Below are 22,500 nucleotides of genomic sequence, written 5' to 3'. Positions count from 1 at the left end.
TGTGATGGGCGGCATGCCTGAATCGCTACGCTAAACATGGCTAACGAAACTGGACACACTGTTCCACTAAATTAATTTCGCTGAACTAAAATAATAAAAGCGAAAACTATTGAGATTCGGAGTAAGTGGGTTCACCGAAGCATTCAGTTATTATCAGAGAAAATTGGCGGGAGGAGAGGCGGTGGATCATGACCAAGCCCACACTGCATGCCAATGTCCTCCAGAGCGAGTACACGAGTACATGAGAGAGATGCGGAGGGACGGAGGGCTGGACACTGACGGAGACGTGGTCATACGGAGGATGAGGCTGCGTGTGTGTGGGAGAGAGACGATGGTGTTTTCTGAGGTCATGCAAACAGACAGTGGGGTCACCATGATCATCGGATTAGTATGGGGCATGGACACACTCTCTTGCTCTCTCTGTCTGTTCTCGTACGTACACACACATGCACACACACACACACACACACACACACACACACACGTACACACACACACACACACACACACACACACAGCTCAGAGATGGCTAATCAGGTCACCATCCCAGAGGCTAAATCAGACCTTGGGAGGATGGGAGAAAGAAAGAAAAGAAGAGAAAGGAAAAAAAGAAAGAAAGAAAGAAAGAAAGAAAGACAGACAGACAGAAAGAACAAAAAGAAAGAGAGGGAAGTGAAAAATGACTGTGGAGAGACAGAGGGAAGGGCATCCCCATCCACACACTGACAATGGGTTTTAAAGAAAGGGCTAGACAGAGGAGTGTGTGCAGAGGGAACGAGAGGAGGAACTGTGAGAGCACCAGCTCCACACCCAGGGCAGACAGCCGTCACTTCTGCACTCGTCTACTCTCATCACACGCCATGAGAGAGAGAGAGAGACGGAGAGACAGAGAAAGAGAGAGGGGGGGTAGTGCTTGTAGAGCTAGATAGGTGTCACTCAGCTCTGACAGTTCAGATGGGGAACAAGAACTGCACTTCTATACTGCGATACCAATGTGCATGTGCATTTCAGTGTGTGTGTGCATTTGTGCTTGTGTTTGTGCAGGTGAAGTGCATGTAAGGGTGGGTGTGTGTACTCTAACCCTTGCAGGTGCTGTCTATACTGCATGGGGAAAGGGGAAGAGGGGAAGGGGGGGACACTCGGCGCTTCTCCTCCCCCCACTAGGGTTGACCTTCATGGGCCAGGCAGGGCCTGAGCTCCTGGCTCTCTCCCAGGAGGAGGTGGAGATTATGGAGCATTAGGCGGCCGACCTGGCAGCCGCCATCGAACTGCATAATGAATGAATCTGACCGCGTGCCAAGTGGAATGACTGGGAGCATCACACTGATGTGCGTGTGTACACACACCAGGCAAACACACACACACATACACACACACACACACACACAAACTAACGGGCACAAGCACAAAGACACTCATTCTGCAGGCTATAAAGGACACATAGATGCATCAATAGTAAGTCAGTTAGGCACTTGTACACTCAGACACATTCATATTTAGCTCAACCGGATGTAATCTTGTACACATTTGTGTTGATTTTTAACGGATTCACTGTGCATCATTACACCCCTAACATAGTGACAAACAAATAGCTCTGCTGTCTAAAACCTAAGACTAAGACCTAAGACTAAAAACTGCTTTCTTAGCCACTACACACAGACACACACACTCACTTACACAACCAGCTTTCTACAGCGTTTCTTCAGAAAAGACCATCCACATTAAGCAACTGCAGCAGTCCTAGGGGAGCGAAAAACACACAAAAAAACACACATCCGGCCTCGAATTTCAAAGTGTCTTTCCAGAATCCCACCATAAATGAATTTGCCTTGCACCAGTGAGTTCCCCTGAAAGAACAAGAGAGTACCAGAGAGAGAGAGAGAGAGAGAGAAAGAGATAGAGAGAAGGCAAGAGAGCAGAAGAGAGAAAAGAGAGAAAGGAAGCTTGCGTGATGAAGCAATCTGTCTGCAACAAGAATTTGCTTCGTTGTTTTTCCTCCCCCCCCCCCCCTCCCTCCTCCTTTCCCCCCCTCCTTGTTTCCTTGTTGTGTTCTCTTTTGTTCCTCTCCAACTTTTTTCCAGGGTTACCTGAGAGCCAGGGCTCGCTGGAGGCTGCACAAATCTCATTTCGTTTCTGCAGCGCCGTCGACTCAGCACTAAGCCAAGACGCAAAAAAAAAAAAAGAAAAAAAACGTGGCCACTCCGGGCCCTTGGCTGAGCGAACGCACATCAAAGTTGCTGAGCAACCCGGAGCTGAATCTGAGCCATGGCTCTTTTCTGCTCACTAATGAAATGAGTTTGGAGGCACGAAGGGAGAGAGAGAGAGAGAGAGAGAGAGAGAGAGAGAGAGATAGAAACACAGAGAGACAGGCAGATAGATACACAAACAAAGAGAGAGAGAGGGATGGAGGGGGAGAGGGAGAGAGAGAGAGGGAGAAACACAGAGAGACAGGCAAATAGATAAACAGAGAGAGAAAGAGAGAGAGAGATCCCCACAGAAGGAGAGAAAGCAAGAGAAAGATTTAAAAAAAAGTGTGCTCTGATGAAACTCTCCTATCTGTCACAGAGCCCTCTGTTGTCTATCTGCCCAGCTGCAGGTCCAGGGAAGGTCACTTCTTTCATCACCGCAATGAATGAATGGGTCCACACACACACACACACACACACACACACACACACACACACACACACACACACACACACACACACACACACACACATGGACTTCACAACAAGCTATAGGGGCTCTCACAACACAACTTAATTGTACACCACTACACAACCCTTCTTAGCTTGGTTTAACTGACAGTCCTCAGACAATCATCTAACACAAAAGGGTGACCTTATAAGCCATGGACATGATAGGTACACACCTCCGCTCAATGGATCACTGCTGTCTTTGACAGTCATTTCCCGACTCCCCTGGGACACGTCCAATCAACACAACGCACAGTGTGTGTGTGGTGCATTTCCACATCGAAAAAAGAACCGTCGCTATGCAAGCGTTTTAGACCGAGCTAATAACACGCCTTGGCCTCTAAACACACAATGATTCATGGCCTGGACAGATAGCACTGGCACTTTTATGAACCTACGGCCATGAACGCACAATGCTTAATCATTTGACCACCATAACAGCCCATTCATTCCCTTTTAGTGCACTGCGGCTCCCGCTTAATAAATAGTCCCGTCACACTATGATTGGTTAGGCGGCGGTGCGGGTGGAGCCACTGGGCCAAGGGCCCCGTATGGGTGGTGCAGGGTGGTGCAGGGTGGTGCAGGGTGGAGCTGATCACTCCTGCATATGTTGAATGGGGCGAGTGGCGCGGCCCCGGGGCTAATGAGGGCACAGGCTCGTGTTTCAGGGCTTCGGGGGTGCCAGGCCCCGTTTGTTGTGCGCAGCGCCAAGGAGTTGGGCCATTGGGCTTGATTTTTTTGTCTGATTTACAAGGGAGGCTGCGTCATGTTTTCTTTCCTCTGCGCCAGCCGCAGAGAGAGGGAGAGAGAGAGAGAGAGAGAGAGGGGGAGAGAGAGAGAGAGGCAGAGAGAGAGGGGGAGAGAGAGGGAGAGGGAGGGAGAGGGAGGGAGAGAGAGAGTTGGCAAAAGGGATGCCCACACAACTGCCTGCTGCCTCCTTGATTTTTTTCCCCTTCTTTTGGGGGGTATTTTTAGTGTTGTGAGGCTTTGGCTCAGTGTGTGTGTGTGTGTGTGTGTGTGTGTGTGTGTGCGTGCCTGTGTTTGGGCGTGTGTGTGTGGTGTTGGAAGGCTCAGACAGAGGGTTTATAGGCTCATCAAATAGGGCATCACTGAATCATGTAGTGTGTTCTCCCTCTCTCTCTCCCTCTCTCTCCCTCTGTCTCCCTCTCTCAAACACACGCAGGAGAACAGTCTAACGAAAAGGAAGGAAAGAAAGAAAGAAGAAAGAAGGAAAAGAGTGGTGGGTCCAGACAGTTTGGCAAAACACCAACTGCTTGTGGGGCCCAGAAAGGCATGAAAAGATGAGTACTGTTGCACCAATACCGTGTGTGTGCGTGCGTGTGTTTGTGTGTGTGTGTGTGTGTGTGTGTGTGTGTGTGTGTGTGTGTGTGTGTGTGTGTGTGTGTGTGTGTGTGTGTGTGTGTGCACGTGCGTGCATGTGTGTCCATGTCTAGCGAAGTGCCAGGGCTGTGCTCTCCAACAGGAGTTAATCATTTCATCTCCTCTCAGCTCCAGCATGTTCTCCATAAAAAGGCTCCCAGACTATAGGACATAAACAAGCATGCATCATACAGCCTGCTAAACACAAACATATGGAAGTACTCCACAAAGAGACACCCTCTCTCTTTCTCTGTCTCTCTCTCTTTCTCTATCTCCATCTCCCTGTCTCTCTTTCTCTCTCTCTCTATCTGTCTCTCTCTCTTTCTCTCCATCTCTCTGTATATATCTCTCTCACGCACACACACACACACACACACCACACACACACACACACACGCACACACACACACACGCACCCAACACAAGCCGCAAACACATTCCCTGAGGTTGATTCAGGCCGTCATGTCTCTGTTACAGTAGACAGTATGGGGCGGGCAGACACACCACTGGCTAAAGACTGAAGAATGTAAGCTGAGTGTGCAGTCGGCACCAATCTGTCTTATCTCTTATCCTGCAATGGCGCAAGAGTTGATATCAGTGTAAATCTCTAGACAAAATGTGTCATGCTCGGATATTCTCTTAAACCACAAACACACAGGCGACAATACACACACACACACACACACACACACACACAAACACACACACCTGCATTACATACACACAAAGGCAGCGTCCAGCGTGTCTGCTCTTCACACTAACACACACAAACCATTTTGAAAAGTGGACTCTCCAACTCAAAGTAAACACTAAGACACAGCCACACAAACACACACAGACACACAGACACACAGACACACACACACACACACACACACACACACACACACACACACACACACACACACACACACACACACACACACACACACACACAGCACGAGTACACACAACAGTAAACATCCTGGCACAGCGACTGCACCACGAGGCGAAGACCCATTCCAGGGCCCCCTCATCCAAAAGAGAAAACAAATTAGATTGCCATCAGTATTCCCCCTGCACACATAAATATGGAAACAAGTCCTGTGATATAATGAGATAATAAAGATGATCATCTCCCTTATGATAACACATAAACCAGCACTACAGTAGGATAATTTCATTTGTTGTTTGTTGATTTAAGGGACTGACATAATTAACTCTCTCTCTCTCTCTCTCTCTCACTCTGTGTGTTTATGTGTGTGTGTGTGGCATTTGTGAGTGTGGGTGTTCACTAACGAAGAATTGTACATACTCCTACAGTATCTCAGTATCACCTCTCTTCTTGTGCTTCCTTCTCTTTCACTCTGTGTGTGTCTGTGTGTGTCTGTGTGTGTGTGTGTGTGTGTGTGTGTGTGTGTGTGTGTGTGTGTGTGTGTGTGTGTGTGTGTGCAGACAGAATGTTTTGTCTAGGCAGGCCTCTGGCTTAAAGCTAACATCAGCACGCCGTCTGACTGATGTCGCTCTTGCACAACATCTCCAGAGACAAGCATGCACTACTGCCCCTCTGCTTTTGTTACTGACTCACAAAGAGAGATGTCTCCATCACACACACACACATGCACACACACATGCACACACACATACACACACGCACACACAAGCACACACACACACACACACGCACACATGCACACACACACACACACACACACACACACACACACTCTAGGTTAACAGACACACTCATGACGCCAATCATCCTCTCCACCCTGGCAGCTGTGCAGGGAGCACTCTGTGATATAGAGACAAGCTTGTCCATTTACACAACAAAGGGAAAAAGTCCACTCCACTCCACCTCTCCAACTCAATTTGGCCCTTTTCTGTCCATCTCCCCACCCTCACTCTGTCATAATTATCTTCTCTTGCTTTCACCCTCCACTTCTTCCTCTCCAGCTCTCTTCATCTCACTCTCTCTCCTCCTTTCATGTACCTCTCTATCTTAGAGAATCATACACATACACACACACTCCACCTGTACCCCCACTGACACACACACACACACACCCTCCATCTGTACCCCACGGACCCGGGCACACACACACACACACACACACACACACACCCTCTCCTAGTGTATTGTTCATCATGGCAGGGTGAGATCATGTCCTCTGATGTCACCCAGAAAATATGGCATCAGCACACACAGAACAATGGCAGCGAGGACCTGAGATCAAATAAAACCAGAGCTGGCTGTCAATCACAGGACAAACAGCAACCCCCCCTGAGGCCATTCTATAAGCCTGGACACACACTAGTACTGTATATCCACACTATATGGAGACAGAGGCCGGTTGGGGAGGTGTGTGTTACCACCACCGACTGTGTCCATGCTGTGTCCTCTGCTGGCTGAGAGTAGGAGTCTCCAGTGAAAGGTACACCTGCTGAGTCCACTCCCACTAGCGGAGAGGCTGCCAAGAGGAGTGGGCACTGGGCACTGGACCCTGAAGCCAGAGGCCGCGCTTTTGTTCTCCGCTGTACTCTGATTCAGTGAGTGAGTCAACCCGATAGCCTTGAGTGGGAGGCTGGCTGGTTTAATTAAACCAACAGAATAGTAAGAGTGATGGACGTTAGCAACCACATCTGGCCACACCTTGGCACCTCAATAATGGCCATTCATAGGCCTGGAAATTCAGCGCAATAGGCCACAATCTAAATTGGAAAATTTAACTGAAAAGAAAGACGCTTGTTTTGTAAACGGCGCCATTCTCCAAAGAACTACTGGCCAGGCAGGCATAATGAGTGTGAGGGCCAAGGTTGGCTGGGTTGGCAGGGCTGGCTCTGGGCTAAGTGTATGACTAAGAGGAGATGGGCACCACTGATCCTCCCCTGGTGGCGCCTGCTGACGGAGGGGATGGCATCTCTGCCCCCTCCCTGCTGCCGGGGCATGCCCGCTGGGCGTGAAATGAACAGAGGCAAAGAGGGCGGGCATGGGCTTAGCGGGCACAGCGGGTGGGGGGGCTGGGGGGGTGGGGGTTGGGCAGGGCAACACCTGGCAGGAGAGTTGTTGTGTTGCAAACAAAGAGCGAGCGAGCCCAGTGACTAACAGAAAATACAAAAAATAAATAAATAGAGAGAGAGCGCAACAGAGAGAGAGGAAGAGAGAAGAGAGAGAGAGAGAGAGAGAGAGAGAGAGAGAGAGAGAGAGAGAGAGAGAGAGAGAGAGAGAGAGAGAGAGAGAGAAAATGAATGCTGCAGGCTCTAGACCTTCAGTTTCCGTCCTGTTCCATCCAGTTTCTTCATTCCAGCTGCAGGGAAATCATTACACATTTACCCTGAGGTAGAACACACAGATTTACCAGAAGAGTGGAGCCCAGCCTTAAACACACAATCCAGCAGAGAGGGAGAATAGAGAGAGAGAGAGAGAGAAGAGAGAGAGAGAGAGAAAGACAGCGAATAGAGAGAGAAAGAGAGAGAGAGTCAGAGAACAAGACAGAAATACAGAAAGAGAGCGAGAGAGAAAGAACAAGAGAGAGAGAGAAAGAACAGGAGAGAGGGAAAGCAAGACAGAGGGCAATAAAGAGAGAGATAGATAGAAAGAGGGGGTGTATGTATGTATGAAGTGAAGGTACAGAATGTCCATACGTTGCCTGAATACACAGCGAGATGGGAGGAAGGAGCGATAAGATGAGGAAGAGAAATAAAATCAGCATTTAATGTTCCCGCCACACGCTGGCAATCATGCTGAGAGAGAAGAGGCGGGCTAATGGAATGTATAACATGACGATAAGGCTGTATTAAGAACAATGTACAATGTACGCGTGTGTGTGTGTGTGTGTGTGTGTGTGTGTGTGTGTGTGTGTGTGTGTGTGTGTGTGTGTGTGTGTGTGTGTGTGTGTGTGTGTGTGTGTGTGTGTGCTGATAGTCAGTCACCCACAGGCTGAAGGGGAATGAGAAGTGTGTAATGCATGCATGGTCATTTACATTTTACTGCTCTTTGATAGCGAATATCAGAGCAGATTAGATACAGCTGCTCCCCGAATTAATGGCCCTCGGCACCTCTGGAGCCAGAAGTGTGTGTGTGTGTTTGAGAGAGAGAGAGAGAGAGAGAGAGAGAGAGAGTAAGAGTGAGAGTGTGTGTGTGTGTGTCTTCTATGCTAAAAAACTATTTTGTAACTGTAAGCAAGTGTCATTTAAAAGGATATATGCCAAAGGATCATGACCCATTTATAAAAATGTCTCTGAATAACTTGGCACCTGAGAAGACTCAGCATGTCTGAGTGCATAATGCATTTGAGTTTCTCTTTAAGCGTGCTGGAAAAAAGAAAACGAAACGATCTGAGCTTTTACAACAAGATGTTCATGGAAAACAGCTTGTGCCATTCCCTTGCGCCTCTTGAATTTCATTTCACCCATCCCGTGTGTGTGTGTGTGTGTGTGCATGTGTGTGTGTGTGTTGCTATAGAAGGGATTTAAAGATTAAAAGTCTAACTCTCTGCTCCAAATCCGTCCACGGTCTCCTGTCCCGCTGACCAGGTCCTACTTTCGCCCGCTCCAGCTGGTGCACACAGGTCCCCTCTCACCTGACCTATCACATCCCTCGCATCCACCCCCTCGCCATCAGTCAGCCAATCAGATCTCTTTAATCCTTACGTCTCTCTCTGGCTCCCTGTTCGGTCATATGGAGCTGATGAGTGCACTCGGTCAAAGGTTGGGTAATGGCACACCCATGCACTGTTACTGTGTGCTTTTCATCTAGTGCCCGACATCCACATAAACCGCATTCCTTTCTCGTGGAGTAGGCTGTGTTGGATGACGGTTCCAAGTAAAGTAAACAAACCAAGCCCTCTTGGACAAGGCAGCAAGTGCTCGAGCAAAGTGCCCCCACTCTTACGATGATTATGCCATAACCATAACCATGTCTCTGTCCTGTGATGTCACTCCTCTGGATCGTGGAGAATTTCAATGAATCATTAATGCTCGGTGACTATCTGGACATCTTTAATAAGGCAACACAATAGGCGCCACCTATTACCCACTTGAATGGGGTGGAAATGAAAGTCTGGTGTTGAATGGGGAGATTGCAGGGTGCGTGCTTGTATGTACGTGTGTGTGTGTGGTTGCTGGGCAGAGGGGGTGTGTGGTGTGTGTGGGGGACACTAGAGGACCTCCACTCGAGAGGGACGAGCAGTGGGGCTCTTCTCTGAGAGCCAGCTGGCCGAGGCTGCTGGGAGCCTGCAGGCTGGCCAGATCACTGGAATGTGACAGGCGCCATATTCAGATCACATCCTCTTTTCAAAATCAACACCGCGTAAAGAAACGACCTGTCCATCAGAACACCGCCTTCAGGTAAGGGAGAGAAATGAAGAATGGAAGCTAGAGGAAGTGGGGGAGAGAGAGAGAGAGAGAGAGAGAGAGAGAGAGAGAGAGAGAGAGAGAGAGAGAGAGAGAGAGAGAGAGATAGAGAGAGAGAAAGAGAGAGAGAGGGAGAGAGAAAGAGAGAGACAGAGAGAGTGAGAGAGAGAGAGAGACAGAGAGAGAGAGAGAGGGATGAACAAAGAGTAAGTGGAGAAAGAGGGAAGAGGAGCAGAACAGCGTGAGCAGGGAGGAGATGGAGATGGAGAGATAAAGGAGGAGAGGGAGAGAGAGAGAAAGAGAAAGAAAAGGGGAAAAATAATGAGAAGGCACCACATGTGTCTCGCGGCTGGAGCTGAATGCACAATCGGCTCTTGGAAGGGGGCCACTCTTCTCCGACGACCTTTCGCTCAAAGTATGGCAGCTTGCAGGGGCCACACAGAACGGCAGGGCCACGGTCTCTGCCGCCTGCCAGGGAATAAGAGCCTTATCTCTCCCCTTCTGCTCTCTCTCTCTATCCTCTCTCACACTCTTCTGCTCTCTCTCTCTCTCTCTCTCTCTCCCTCTCTCTCCACGGAAAAAGTGCATCCCCTCTAACGAACAGCACTGCAGAACAATGTGCAGAGAATCCTCAACAAGGACAGCCAAGGAGGCTAGAATTTTCTTTTCTTTTTGTACTACATGTGTGTGTGAGTGTGTGTTTGCAGTTGTGCGTGTCTGCACATGCGCACACGTGTGTGTGTGCGTGTGTGTGTGTGTGTGTGTGTGTGTGGGTGAACATTCTTCTATGCAGTTCTGCTATGCCAGGCAGAGAATACAGTCACAAGCAGGGGGAAAAAAGGGTGAGAAACAAAAGAAGGCAATTAGGTGGCACAATGGGGAGAGCGTAGTGCTCCACACACACTCCTGTGTCAGCGTGATGGTGGTGGTGGTGATGGTGGTGGTGATGGTGGTGGTGATGGTGGTGGTGGTGGTGATGGTGGTGTTGATGGTGGTGATGGTGGTGGTGTTGGTGGTGGTGGGGCTCCCCCTGAGAGGGGGCCAATGGTGAGGGAGGCTTGTCACTTGGGGCTCTGGGTGCTGTCACTGCTTGACTGGCCCACACTCATCAGCAGCCAGGAACAAAGAACTCAATACGGAGTTTAAGGTGTGTGTGAGTGTGTGTGTGTGTGTGTGTGTGAGTGTGTGTGTGTGTGTGTATGTGTGTGTGTGTGTGTGTGTGTGTGTGTGTGTGTGTGTGTGTGTGTGTGAAGAATAAAGTGGGAGCATAGCTATTTGTCTGCACATATATATGTCCAGTTTAACTGTGTAAATGTGTATGTGTGTGTGTGTGTGTGTTCCATTTAATAAGAGCTTACTGATGTGTCCTGATGGCTGAGATATGTGTGCTATGAGCAGATAATGTCATAGAAAAAGATCCATACACACACACACATTCACTCACACACACACACACACACACACACACACACACACACAATCCTGTGGCATTTCTCAAAGAACATATTAAAAATCCATCCAATGCGCTAAAAAAGATTAGAGGACAAAACTGTCGCATTAAAGAATGAAACTTTGATGCACGCTCACGCTTCGGCTATACCTGAGCCAATCTTGAGAGATGAATTGATTCTTTCACTCTCTCTCTTTCTACCTCTCTCTCTCTCTCTCTCTCTCTCTCTCTCTCTCTCTCTCTCTCTCTCTCTTCTCTCCTTCACTGCGCAGTCAAGCACAGCTTCCTTCCAAATCAGCGTCAATACCACACAGGACTGCAACGGTGGGTATCCAAGACAACGGTGAAAGCTCTGCAACCACCTGTTTCCAGCAGGTACCGAACTAACGAGCGGATGACTAATGAGCCCGTTAGAGGTTGCTCTCTGTGTGTGTGTGTGTGTGTGTGTGTGTGTGTGTGTGTGTGTGTGAGTGTGTGTGTGAGACCACAGTGACAGGAAGATCAGCCCATCAATAATTAATGCTCGATGAAATTATCATTGGGAGTGAGACATTTGAAATGAATAATTGATTGGGCTTCTGCAGGCTTATGTAAAAACATGCAGGGACCCTCCTGAACGATGCCTGCCAACGGTGTGTGTGTGTGTGTGTGTGTGTGTGTGTGTGTGTGTAGGTGTGTGTGTGTGTGTGTGTGTGTGTGAATGGATTGGGAGGGGGTGATAGGGACATAATGGAAAACACTACTCAGGATCACCATTAAGATCCTCAGAGCCATCAGACAGAATGAATGAGAGAGAAAGAGAGAGAGAGACAGAGAGAGAAAGAGAAGGAGTGAACAGGAGAGACAAATCAAGGATGGCATTGAAGGCAGGCTAATAAAACAATAAGATAGACGTGATAGACAGATAAAGACGACAGGAGTTTATTACTTTCCACGCTCCCCCCATTTCATACATTGGAAAGTACATGATATAGCCTAAGCAGAACGGGCCATCAGACCTCATGGAGATCATGCATCTTTAATACAGCCACTATTGGGATAACCAAGACAACACAAGGTACACAGCGGCAAACAGGGGAGACCAAATCATGGAAAGCGTCCTATTGAGTTATAGATTTCCCCCAAAGCCACTTTCCACTCTATTGCTGGCCGAGGGGGTCCGTGGGAGGGGGAATGACCGGAGGATTGGACACGGCACGTCTGAAGCATTAAGCCCTCAGAGGGGGAGACAGAAAACACACCCCTGCCTTCTGACTCGTTAAGAGTACATACACACACACACACATGCTCAATCACTAACACACGCACGCACACACAGACACACACACACACACACACACACACACACACACACACACACACACACACACACACAAACACAGACACACACACACATGTTCAATTACCTTCTCTCTCTCTCTTTCTCCCTCACACACACACGCTCACTCAATGAAGTCCAGATGAGTGGATTACTCCTGGCAGTTGTCCTACACATTAAAAGGTGATCACGAAGACCTCTGCGCTTGTGTGCATGAAAGAGACGACTAACATGGGCACATAGCTATTTGTGTCCCCATGTGTTTCAGCTTGAATGTGTGTGTGTGTGTGTGTGTGTGTGTGTGTGTGTGTGTGTGTGTGTGTGTGTGTGTGTGGTGATAGCTTCATTTGCCTCATCAGTCACACACTCAAAAAGCCGTCACGGCTTTGAGAGGCCCTGACCTAGACACTAATGAAACCGGCCGGGTCAGGCTAATACATGACCTTTACACTCCCCAGTGTGTGTGTGTGTGTGTGTGTGTGTGTGTGTGTGTGTGTGTGTGTAACACATCGAGGGAGAGAGAATGGAGAAAAACAGGAGGTCACTGATGTTATTGAAGCCTATGGACAGCTCTGCTGACTCCTCCAGTACTGGATGCTTGTCAAGCATTTTACTGACCACTCCAGGCACATACACTCTCACACACATCAACACGCAACCACCCCTCCACACACAGACACACACACACACACACACACACACACACACACACATACACACAAACACATACAACAACACGCAACCGCCCATCTACACAGACACACGCAAACACATCCACACACATACAGTACACCCACATACCCACACACACACACACACACACACACACACACACACACACACAAAAATGCCGGCCCCCACAGCTGTAGCTGCTGATATCCATTAGCTGGAGTGAAAGTGCAGCATCAGAGCAGCTGTGTGTAGGAGAGCTGCTCCACTACACACACACACACACACACACACACACACACACACACACACACACACTGATCTGATCACTCTTACAGGCAACAGCCAGGCCACGTTACACACACACACTGATCTGATCACTCTTACAGGCAACAGCCAGGCTATGGTACAGTACATCCGCCACCATCACCCACTTGGATAACACAGAGAGTATCCATTACCAACCACAACATCATGGAGATCACATGAAACAGTGTTTGGTCATCTGATCCGAGGGGGTGCAGGAGAGGGTATAGGAGGGGTGGAGGAGGGGTGTAGGAGGGGTGGAGGTGTGCTCAGATTTGGGGGGGGCGGGGTGACACGAGCTGAGACAAGGTCAGGGTGCATCCAGGGATGTCGCAACACGCCGAGAGCGGGCGTGTCAATCACTTGCAGACGTGTTGGCATGTAGATTTGGACAAACGAGCTGCTGTTGCCTCACAGCACATCACGCAGACACAGAGAGAAAGTGAGAGTGAGTGATAGAGAGAAAGAGAGAGAGAAAGAGAGACAGAAAGAAAGAGAGAGAGAGATAACAGACAGAAAGAGACCTTAGAGCTCAGAGCAGACAGTTTGCTCTTATTAAATTTGATGCTGTTGATGTCTCGCTGCCACTGTGTCCCTTTTCCCCCACTAACCTCCCCCCTCCCTCTTTTTTTCTCTGTGTCTGTCCATCTCTGTCTCTCATCTCTCCTTCCTCTTCTCATCCTCTCTGACCCTTCGCTCCGTCAGCTTGTGTCTGGCAGACACCCTCTCTCTAATTCGCACTGCACAGATGGGACACACACACACACACACACACACACACACACACACACACACACACACACACACACACACACACACACACACACACACGCAGAATAAAATGGAAAAACTGAAACCGTCTGTACATCTGCACGTGTCTGTAAGTGTGTTCCCTTACCATTCTATCCATTATGACTGACATTCCCTGCAGTTATTATTCATTACATGGATTACCATTCTGCCCTGTTCTGAGTTAAATCTAATGAGCTTGAAGATCACTATTCCACTGTCCTGGTCGTCCTTGTACCGAGAAGAGGGGTCCTCCCTCTGGAGTCTGGACGCTATTCAACACCGCCTCCCGTGCTCCACACACTGGGTCTCAGTTTGGCTCTGATTAATATTGCTCATCTGGCATGTCAGAGGTCAGCCACTGTCCGATATAGGCTTATTAGCTGACCCTCACGACAAAGAGTTGTGATGCAAAATTGAGTTAAGCCACCGACTCCTCTGGAGATTAAGACACACAAAAAAGCCAAGAAACTGCAGTCACTGAGCCCGATCGCTGGCATTGATCAGCAGCATTGAATGCCAATAGCCAATACATGTCTCCATAAACAGAGTTGGCCAGCCGTACCCAGGGTCCTCTGACTGCCACAACCAATCCTCCAGGCTTCTCCTCAGCCCCACGGAAACACTCAGTCACGCTTAGATTACAATAAACTGGCCCTTTATCCTGACAGCGCTGAGATGTTATCATAGGGGGAAAATGTGTGTGAAATCATCATAAATACACTCCTTACAACCCTCCCCCCCTCCCCCCCCACACACACACACCCCACACCCCTTCTGACGGAGGAAACACAGGTGTCGACTGATTACCGTAATCATCGCCACGGCAACAAATAAATAAATAAAAGGAGGTGGGGTGTGGGCGTGGGGGTGTGGGAGTGAGGGGCAGGCAGATTGCGGTGTTTGTGCAAATGATAGCAGCGCTCGTTTGTGGGCTAATTTAGAGGGGTAGGGGCGGGCACGCCGAGGCAGTTGGCGGCTGGCGGTCGGCTGGCATGCGCGGGCACATAAAAGAGGGAGCGATGGCTCCCCAGCGTCTCCTCTCCATGTCAGTAAGGACGCGCTGATGAATAGGGGCATTACCAGGGAGGAAACCCACATTAGTGCCCAGATTATGCCCATCTGCTAGCCAAACGCAGCGTGTCCCGCCGTGGCATCATGGGCCGTGGGTGGGTGAAGTGCCCACAAGAGGCTGGCAAGGCACCGGAAAATAACACGGAAATCTATAGGGAGCCTTATGGAATCATGATGGATCTTTCACAATAACCTACTGTACAAACGGCTGCAAACCCATTGCAGAATTTATGCGTAATTGCGGGATTGATGTGTAATGAATTCCACAAATTGATGGAATTTAACACACATAAAGAGCCCTGCCGATCCTTTTAGTATTCTAGCATGAAGGGGGGGGAAAAAACCTGAGAGCTTTTCTTATAACGGTCCAAGACTCCTCGTACAGTAGAGTGGAAGGAGATATATGGGAGTGAACCTACTCTCAGATTCTGCTATTGTTTATGAGTGCACTTCCTGGTGATGAGTGGCGTGGTCTGTGCTCGCGTCTTCATTAATGTGCCGGCGCTGTCACAGCGCGGAGACACAGAGGGGGGTGGGGTGGTGGTGGTGGGGTGTACACAGAGGGGGGTGGGGTGGTGGGGTGACACGGAGGGTGGTGGTGGTGGTGGTGGTGGTGGTGGTGGGGGGTGAGACGGGTAGGAAGGAGAGGAAGTGTCCATCTGCTGGAGGAGAGAGAGGTGGAGGAGACAGACAAGGGTAATTACCTCAGCTGGAGCTCAGAGCAGGAGAGAGAGAGAGAGAGATGGGGAGTGGCAGTGACATCCATACAAACACACATGCACGCAAGCACACGCACACACACACACACACACACACACACACACACAAACACAGACACACACGCACACACACAAAAAAAACACACAAACACACACACACACAGGTAATACACACAAGGGTGACTGCACACACCCTAGTTTGCAAGGTGTCAATCCCATAGCGCTCCGACTCTCCATTCAATTAAAAGACGGCCAGCTAACTAAAGCAGCTTGCTCTCATTACCTCTCTCCCTCTCGCCTCTCTCCCGCTCCATTATCCGCCAGCTTTAACGCCTGAGTGAGCGAGTGCCCGACGGAGCGGGCCTGAGGTCTCCTCGTTCATTCTGCTCCTCTGAACACCATCGACAACAACGACCGCAGCCGTGTTTTAAAAGCCGGCGACCGTACGCGGCCGGGCGCACGGCGCGCCCACTTATGCCCGCACACCGACGCCGACCCATTCATCACGGGGCGAGGCCGCATCTGACATGCAAATGCCGCGAGCGTGCGCTCGGAACGCCGTCGGCATTAGTGCACCGGGCCGTTCTCCTCTTCGATATATTGTAATGCGGACGGCCGGAGCGTAATGGAAAATCAATGTGCGGACGAGCTCGTCACCTCTGAGACCATGCGAAAGCAATTTACAAATTGACGTGCGGAGGGCCGTCGGCGATTGATTCCGAGGCGCGGGGGGGGGATTTAATATTGTTGCCTGCCGCCTCATTGACTCACAGATAGTGTTCTCTCTCCGCGTTATCTGGCGGGGACCAGGATGCTTTGTGAAGCACTCATATCCATTTTGTTGTCTTTAACTCTCTCCGTACCTCTCTACTTCATCTCTCTCTTTGGCCCATTCTCTCTTGCTCTCTCCACAACACATCTGCGATGCCTTCTCCCGGTTGACTTGTCTAGTTCACTTTCAACACTCTTCTCTTTGCCATCTCAACTCAGCTCTCTTCCTCTCTCTCTCTCTCCCTCTCTCCATCTCTCTCTTTCTTTGCCTGTCCTTCTCCACTTGTCCCTACAAGGAAACTAAATCATGAGGCTGAATGTTGCTACATGCCCAGTGAGGTGTGCCTAATGAGAGTAATGTCTATGAATCCCCAGCGTCCATCTCGCTAGGCCTCAAATAGCCTCCCCTCGTTTGGGCCATCCTTAGCACTGGCTGTGGTGTTGTGCTGGCGCTTAGGGCAGTGTGCCACTGTTTGCACAGTCATCTTACCATACCACAGACAGACGCCTGCCAAAGGTGTGTGTGTGTGTGTGTGTGTGTGTGTGTGTGTGTGTGTGTGTGTGTGTGTGTGTGTGTGTGTGTGTGTGTGTGTGTGTGTGTAGTGTAGTGTGTGTGTGTGTGTGTACTGTATGTGTGTGTATGACCAGTGTGTACTATCAAGGTGAACTCATCAGCTGAGGGCAAGGTGAACTTGTATCCCCCTTCCGTTTCAACTTTACTGCCTCCCGTCGAAGGCAGTAAGGAAATAAAATGTGCTCATATTACAGTCACTCTGCCTAAAGAGGAAGATAGATGGGAACTAAGGTGTGTGAACCTAGTTATTACAGGAACCATGCTGTTTATGATTGGGCCAAATAATAAATGTGCGTGATAACTTATCAGTTATTGTAGGAAGTCATCTTGCTAAAAAGGTTACCTTTGATACATGATAAAATGAGGAAATATAAATGATAAACCACACAAATGCTCACACACACCCGGCAACACTCTTCTCCTATCACACATGTACACACATACACACACACACACACACACACACACACACACACACACACACACACACAGGAGGTGCTGCAGGCCCCTTTACTCCTGCTTCATGACACTGCATAATCTCACACTGAATCCAAAATAACATGTGAACTTGAGAAGATGAGAAGCATGAAAAATAAGGGCAGTCACCTCCAAATGCACTCTATCTACTGTATCTCTCTCTCTCTTTCTCTCTTTCTCTCTCTCTCTCTCTCTCTCTCTCTCTCTCTCTCATTCCTCTCACTCTCTCCCTGAAACACCCACACACCCACACGTGGTTGACACAGATAGGCATTGACACACAAAGCCCACAAGCCTGACCTAGAGGTGTGAGTCCACATGTTGCTAGGAGTATATAAAAAAAAGAGAGTGCAGCTTCTGGATATTCCTGTGTGTGTGTGTGTCTGTGTGTGTGTGTGTGTGTGTGTGTGTGTGTGTGTGTGTGTGTGTGTGACAGACAGAGCGCATCTGTGTTGTGGTTGTAGTGGTGGTGTTGGTTGGGGGCGGGGTGGGGAAGCTCACATCACACCAGAGATAAAATCACACCACTCATCCGAGTCACACTGTCTCTCCCATGAACCGCAACTTTGAATGGGGCACACACACGCGCACACACACACACACACACACACACACACACACACACACACACTCACACATACACACATATGCACACCCACGCACTCACACCCACCCACACACACGCCTACACACGCCTACACACACACACACACACACACACACACACACACACACACACACACACACACACACACACACACACACACACACACACACACACACACACACACACACACACACACAGCCACTCTGAGGCCCATAAGGTGTTTGTGGCCTTGTAGGTGAGTACAGATGTGAGCGCCAGCAGCAGGCGTGTGGGAGCCGAATGCAATATGTCTGCTGCCGGGTAAGATGCTCCGTGCCCACACAACCTCCTCTAATCAGCCACTGATGTCTTTGGACAGGACTGAGGGCACATTAGGCCTGAACTGGAGAGCGCTGGAGTACATGTGTGAGACGAGTGTGTGTGTGTGTGTGTGTGTGTGTGTGTGTGTGTGTGTGTGTGTGTGTGTGTGCGTGATGAGTGTGTGTGTGATGAGTGTGTGTGTGTGTGTGGTGTGGAGCTGTTCAGGGAACCAGATATGTGAGTGGACAGAGACTGTGATCTGTGTGTGTGGGTGGGCTTGTGTTTGCAGAGTGTGTGATCTCTCTCTGTGGGTGTGTGTGTGTGTGTGTATGTGGGCAGGTGTGGGTGTGGGGGTGGGGAGTGACAGGAACACGGACAACATGACTCACCTTGCCGAAGTCCCGGACGTCGAAGAGGTCGAAGGGGTCAAACAGCTCGCTGTTCCGCAGTCCGAACTTGTCGTGGCACACCTTCAGGAAGGTCCGGATGTTTTTCAGACACAGAAACTGTAGGGCGGGAAAAGAGATAGAGAGACAGAAAGAGGGAGAGAAAAAAAAGATAAACATGAGCCTTTGGAATCACTCTGAGGAGCACCTGCGTGGAGAGATAACATTATCTCTCTGTATCGTTCATAAGCTTAGGGAAGGTATTTGAGTATTCCGGAAAATTCCAGACATTTATTTTTCTTTTTAACCAGCCCAACCATCCCGTTTGCGTTCATTAGCGACGGAGATTAGCGCGCGGCATCAGCGCAGGCGACACGACACGCGCGTCCTCGCAGAATGTTTCATTTCCTGGCCATGCCTGAGAACATGCTCATTTCCTGTTGGCTGAATGCGTGATTGGCTGCACTTGAAAAAGCTCCTTCTCTCTCCATCACACACACACACACACGCACACACACACACACACACACACACACGCACATACACACACAAATACACACAAATACATGCATATACATACACACACACACACACACACACACACACACACACACACACACACACACTTAGTGTACACACACACACTCAGTGTATTCACACACACACACACACACACACACACACAGTGTACACACACATACACACAAATACTCAAGACACACACCCAAGGGCTTGGGCTGTGCACAGATGGGGCTCGGTGGCACACCTCAAAGGGGAATGAACAGATCTGATGATTGGTCGCCTCCAGCACCCACTACTGGAGTCATGCAAGGCTAGGTTAGTCTGTGCATCATCCACACACACACACACACACACACACACAGACACACACACACACACTGACAAACACACAAACACACACGCCAAACGGTCACGGTTCATTTCGCCCCTGCAACCATGAGCAAGTGTCAAAGCTGTGCCGTCCACTTCCTCTCCCATCCCCTCCTCTCCTCTCCACTCCTCTCTCCTTCTCTCCCCTTTCCTCTCCTCCTCGTCTCCCCTCTCCCATCCCCTCCTCTCCTCTCTCCTTCTTTCCTCTCCTCTCCTCCCTTCCTCTCCTTTCCTCCACTCCTCTCCTCCCCTCTCCTCTCCTCTCTCCCTCCTCTCCCCTCTCCCCTCCCTGAACACTGATCTCATGAGTGCTGCCTGCATGGGGTCAACATGTCTCCCCAGCCCCCAGCCAACTGCATCCCTGGCCTGCTGCTCCCAGAGCTGCTCCAGCCAGCACAGCTGGGGTGGGGTGGAGCCAGCGGACCTGTGGGCCTATGGGCTGTGGAGCAGGCTCACCATGCCAGCTAAGCCTCACCCTGAGCAAAGGTGTGTGTGTGTGTGTGTGTGTGTGTGTGGGAGGGGGGGGGGTCTGTGTGGAAGTGTGTGTGGTGGGGTTCAGTCAAATGGATGACTTCCCCTAAGCCATCACGGAATGAAAATAATGCTCTAAAAGGATGGCCAATTGTAAGCACGAGTCAATGCGTAGGCGTCCTCGAGTGATGCAGGGGGTAAGGTTTCAATGGATTGCCCCACACGGGTCACTGTGCCACGAGGTAATTAAAAGTAGGTAATTAAATTGATTAAAACAGGATGCCTTCTAGGAGCCCAATTAAAGAAGTGGCTGAAAGATACACCATTAACCTGATCACCTGCAGATTTTTTTTTTCACTCCCCCTCTCTCTCTCTCTCCACGTCTGCAAGCTTCCAGCAGCCCAGCATGGGCCTGTTTGTGCATCGTCTTGAATTTATTTCTTCAATTTCTGATTATGTGGTCTCCTCGGTGCATATGCCAAACCAGCATAACCTCAGCCAGAAATGTTTACAAAACCTCCCCGGTGGTTACAATTGTAGACTTTAATATTTTGCGCATGTAATACATTGTGTTGTTTTTTTTTTAAAGTGCTTTCACTGGCTCAGTGCATGCGCGCACATGAGGAAACAGAACCTCTGTAATCCGATATTGGGGCGAGAAAACAGCGTAAACAACAACAGCACAATAATAACATGCCGTTGCCACGCACACCGAGCGCCATAATCAAACATCATCGCTGCGCGCCACGTTATCTTTTATTCATGTGGCAGACACGACACTCCGTTTGAGTGCGCGAGCAACGCGTGTCCATGGTTACGGGGTTCTAAGGCATTAGTCATTGAGTTATCATGAAAAGTTGCGATACGTGTTTGCATCTGCATGGGTTTACAGTACGTATGTGAGCGTGTGTGTGTGTGTGTGTGTGTGTGTGTGTGTGTGTGTGTGTGTGTGTATGTGTGCATGTGTGCGTGCGTGCCTGCCTGCCTGCCTGCCTGTGTGCATGCGTGTTTTTCATAGAGAGCGGGAATCTCCGGTCTCCGTTACGAATGGGTCCAGAGTCCAGACACTCCAGGCTCATGGTCAATCAGTGATGCATTGTCCAGAGGCCACACTAAGACTGAGGCTCTATTGTAAAACACAGTAGCCCGATGATCAGCCACACAATACCTCCCCATTCTCTCTCTAGCCTGCACCACTAACCTGCATACAATCAGTGCACTGTGATTTTGGATGACTCTCCAAGCCAGCACCCAGGCCACAATAGGCAGAGAGCCATTCAGCGCAGGCCACAGGAAGTTAGCCTTCAGGGCCTACGCAAAGCCACTGTGTCAGGGATTATGGATGCGTCCACTGCCAAAAAACAGGGCTCCCATGACAAAAGGCGTCAACAGTGCCATGCCAGAAACATTGTGCCATTGTCCTATAATTATGTGCATTCCAATCATACAACCACACAATGATTTGATGGAAACATGCAGAGAGGGGATGATACGCACATTTTTCCGAAGAGACGACCAAGTAAGAAGTGTTTGAGCGGAGGATGTCAAGAGTAACAAGAACAGATGTCAGAGTTGAGAAGGGTCTTATAATTAAACGTCGAATAGCACATTTGAAAGATGAACTGCAGGTTGTGTTGCCACAAGTAATCGGTTCTCAAATTAAGGATTTCCTCTCTGCCGGAAAATAACACTGTCATCATCAATTTAGCTCTACAAAGGGGAGCAGAGTGATGAACAAGTCTTCAGTGATCTATCACATTGTTAGTACAAAGCCAGGGAACATTCCAGCAATATGTCACAGCAAATTAATTTCATTCTTCAACACATAGACTAAAGGAGTTCTCCTTCTCTCTGCCTATGTGTGTACAGTGTGTGTGTGTGTGTGTGTGTGTGTGTGTGTGTGTGTGTGTGTGTGTGTGTGTGTGTGTGTGTGTGTGTGTGTGTGTGCGTATATGTGTAAGTCTGTGTGTTCTGAGATGACTGTACTATTCAGAGACTGTGAACATGCTTAACATATGACAACATAACAGCCACTTTCACTCCAGGCTAATTCTGTCTGGGCTCAGAGCAAGGATTTGAGTTGGTTGCTTGGTGTTCTACAAGTTGTCTATAAACTAACCAAACTATACACACACATACACACACTAACACACACACACACACACACACACACATACATACCAAACAAAGAGCATGAAAGCCTGTCACTGTTTATACAAGCGGACCAGCATCAGACTCCTATTTCATTTCCCAATGGTTACAGAAACTGATCATAAAACAGATATCCA

At 49.3% G+C, this 22,500-nt stretch overlaps 1 protein-coding gene across 2 annotated transcripts in view; it reads right to left on the bottom strand.

Annotated features, from left to right (window-relative positions):
• vav2 (vav 2 guanine nucleotide exchange factor) overlaps window positions 1-22,500 on the bottom strand; it is a 218,225-nt gene that overhangs the window by 133,701 nt on the left and 62,024 nt on the right. For both annotated transcript variants that reach the window (XM_062554831.1, XM_062554830.1), the window contains exon 2: window positions 18,854-18,970. In XM_062554831.1, coding sequence (XP_062410815.1) covers window positions 18,854-18,970 — 117 coding nt within the window. The remainder of the gene's footprint in view (window positions 1-18,853; window positions 18,971-22,500) is intronic.

The sequence above is a fragment of the Sardina pilchardus genome, chromosome 14 (genome assembly GCF_963854185.1).
Source record: "Sardina pilchardus chromosome 14, fSarPil1.1, whole genome shotgun sequence".
Taxonomy (NCBI): Eukaryota; Metazoa; Chordata; class Actinopteri; order Clupeiformes; family Clupeidae; genus Sardina; species Sardina pilchardus.
The sequence above is the reverse complement of the archived record's forward strand: the minus strand, read 5'-3'. Positions and strand labels throughout refer to the sequence as shown.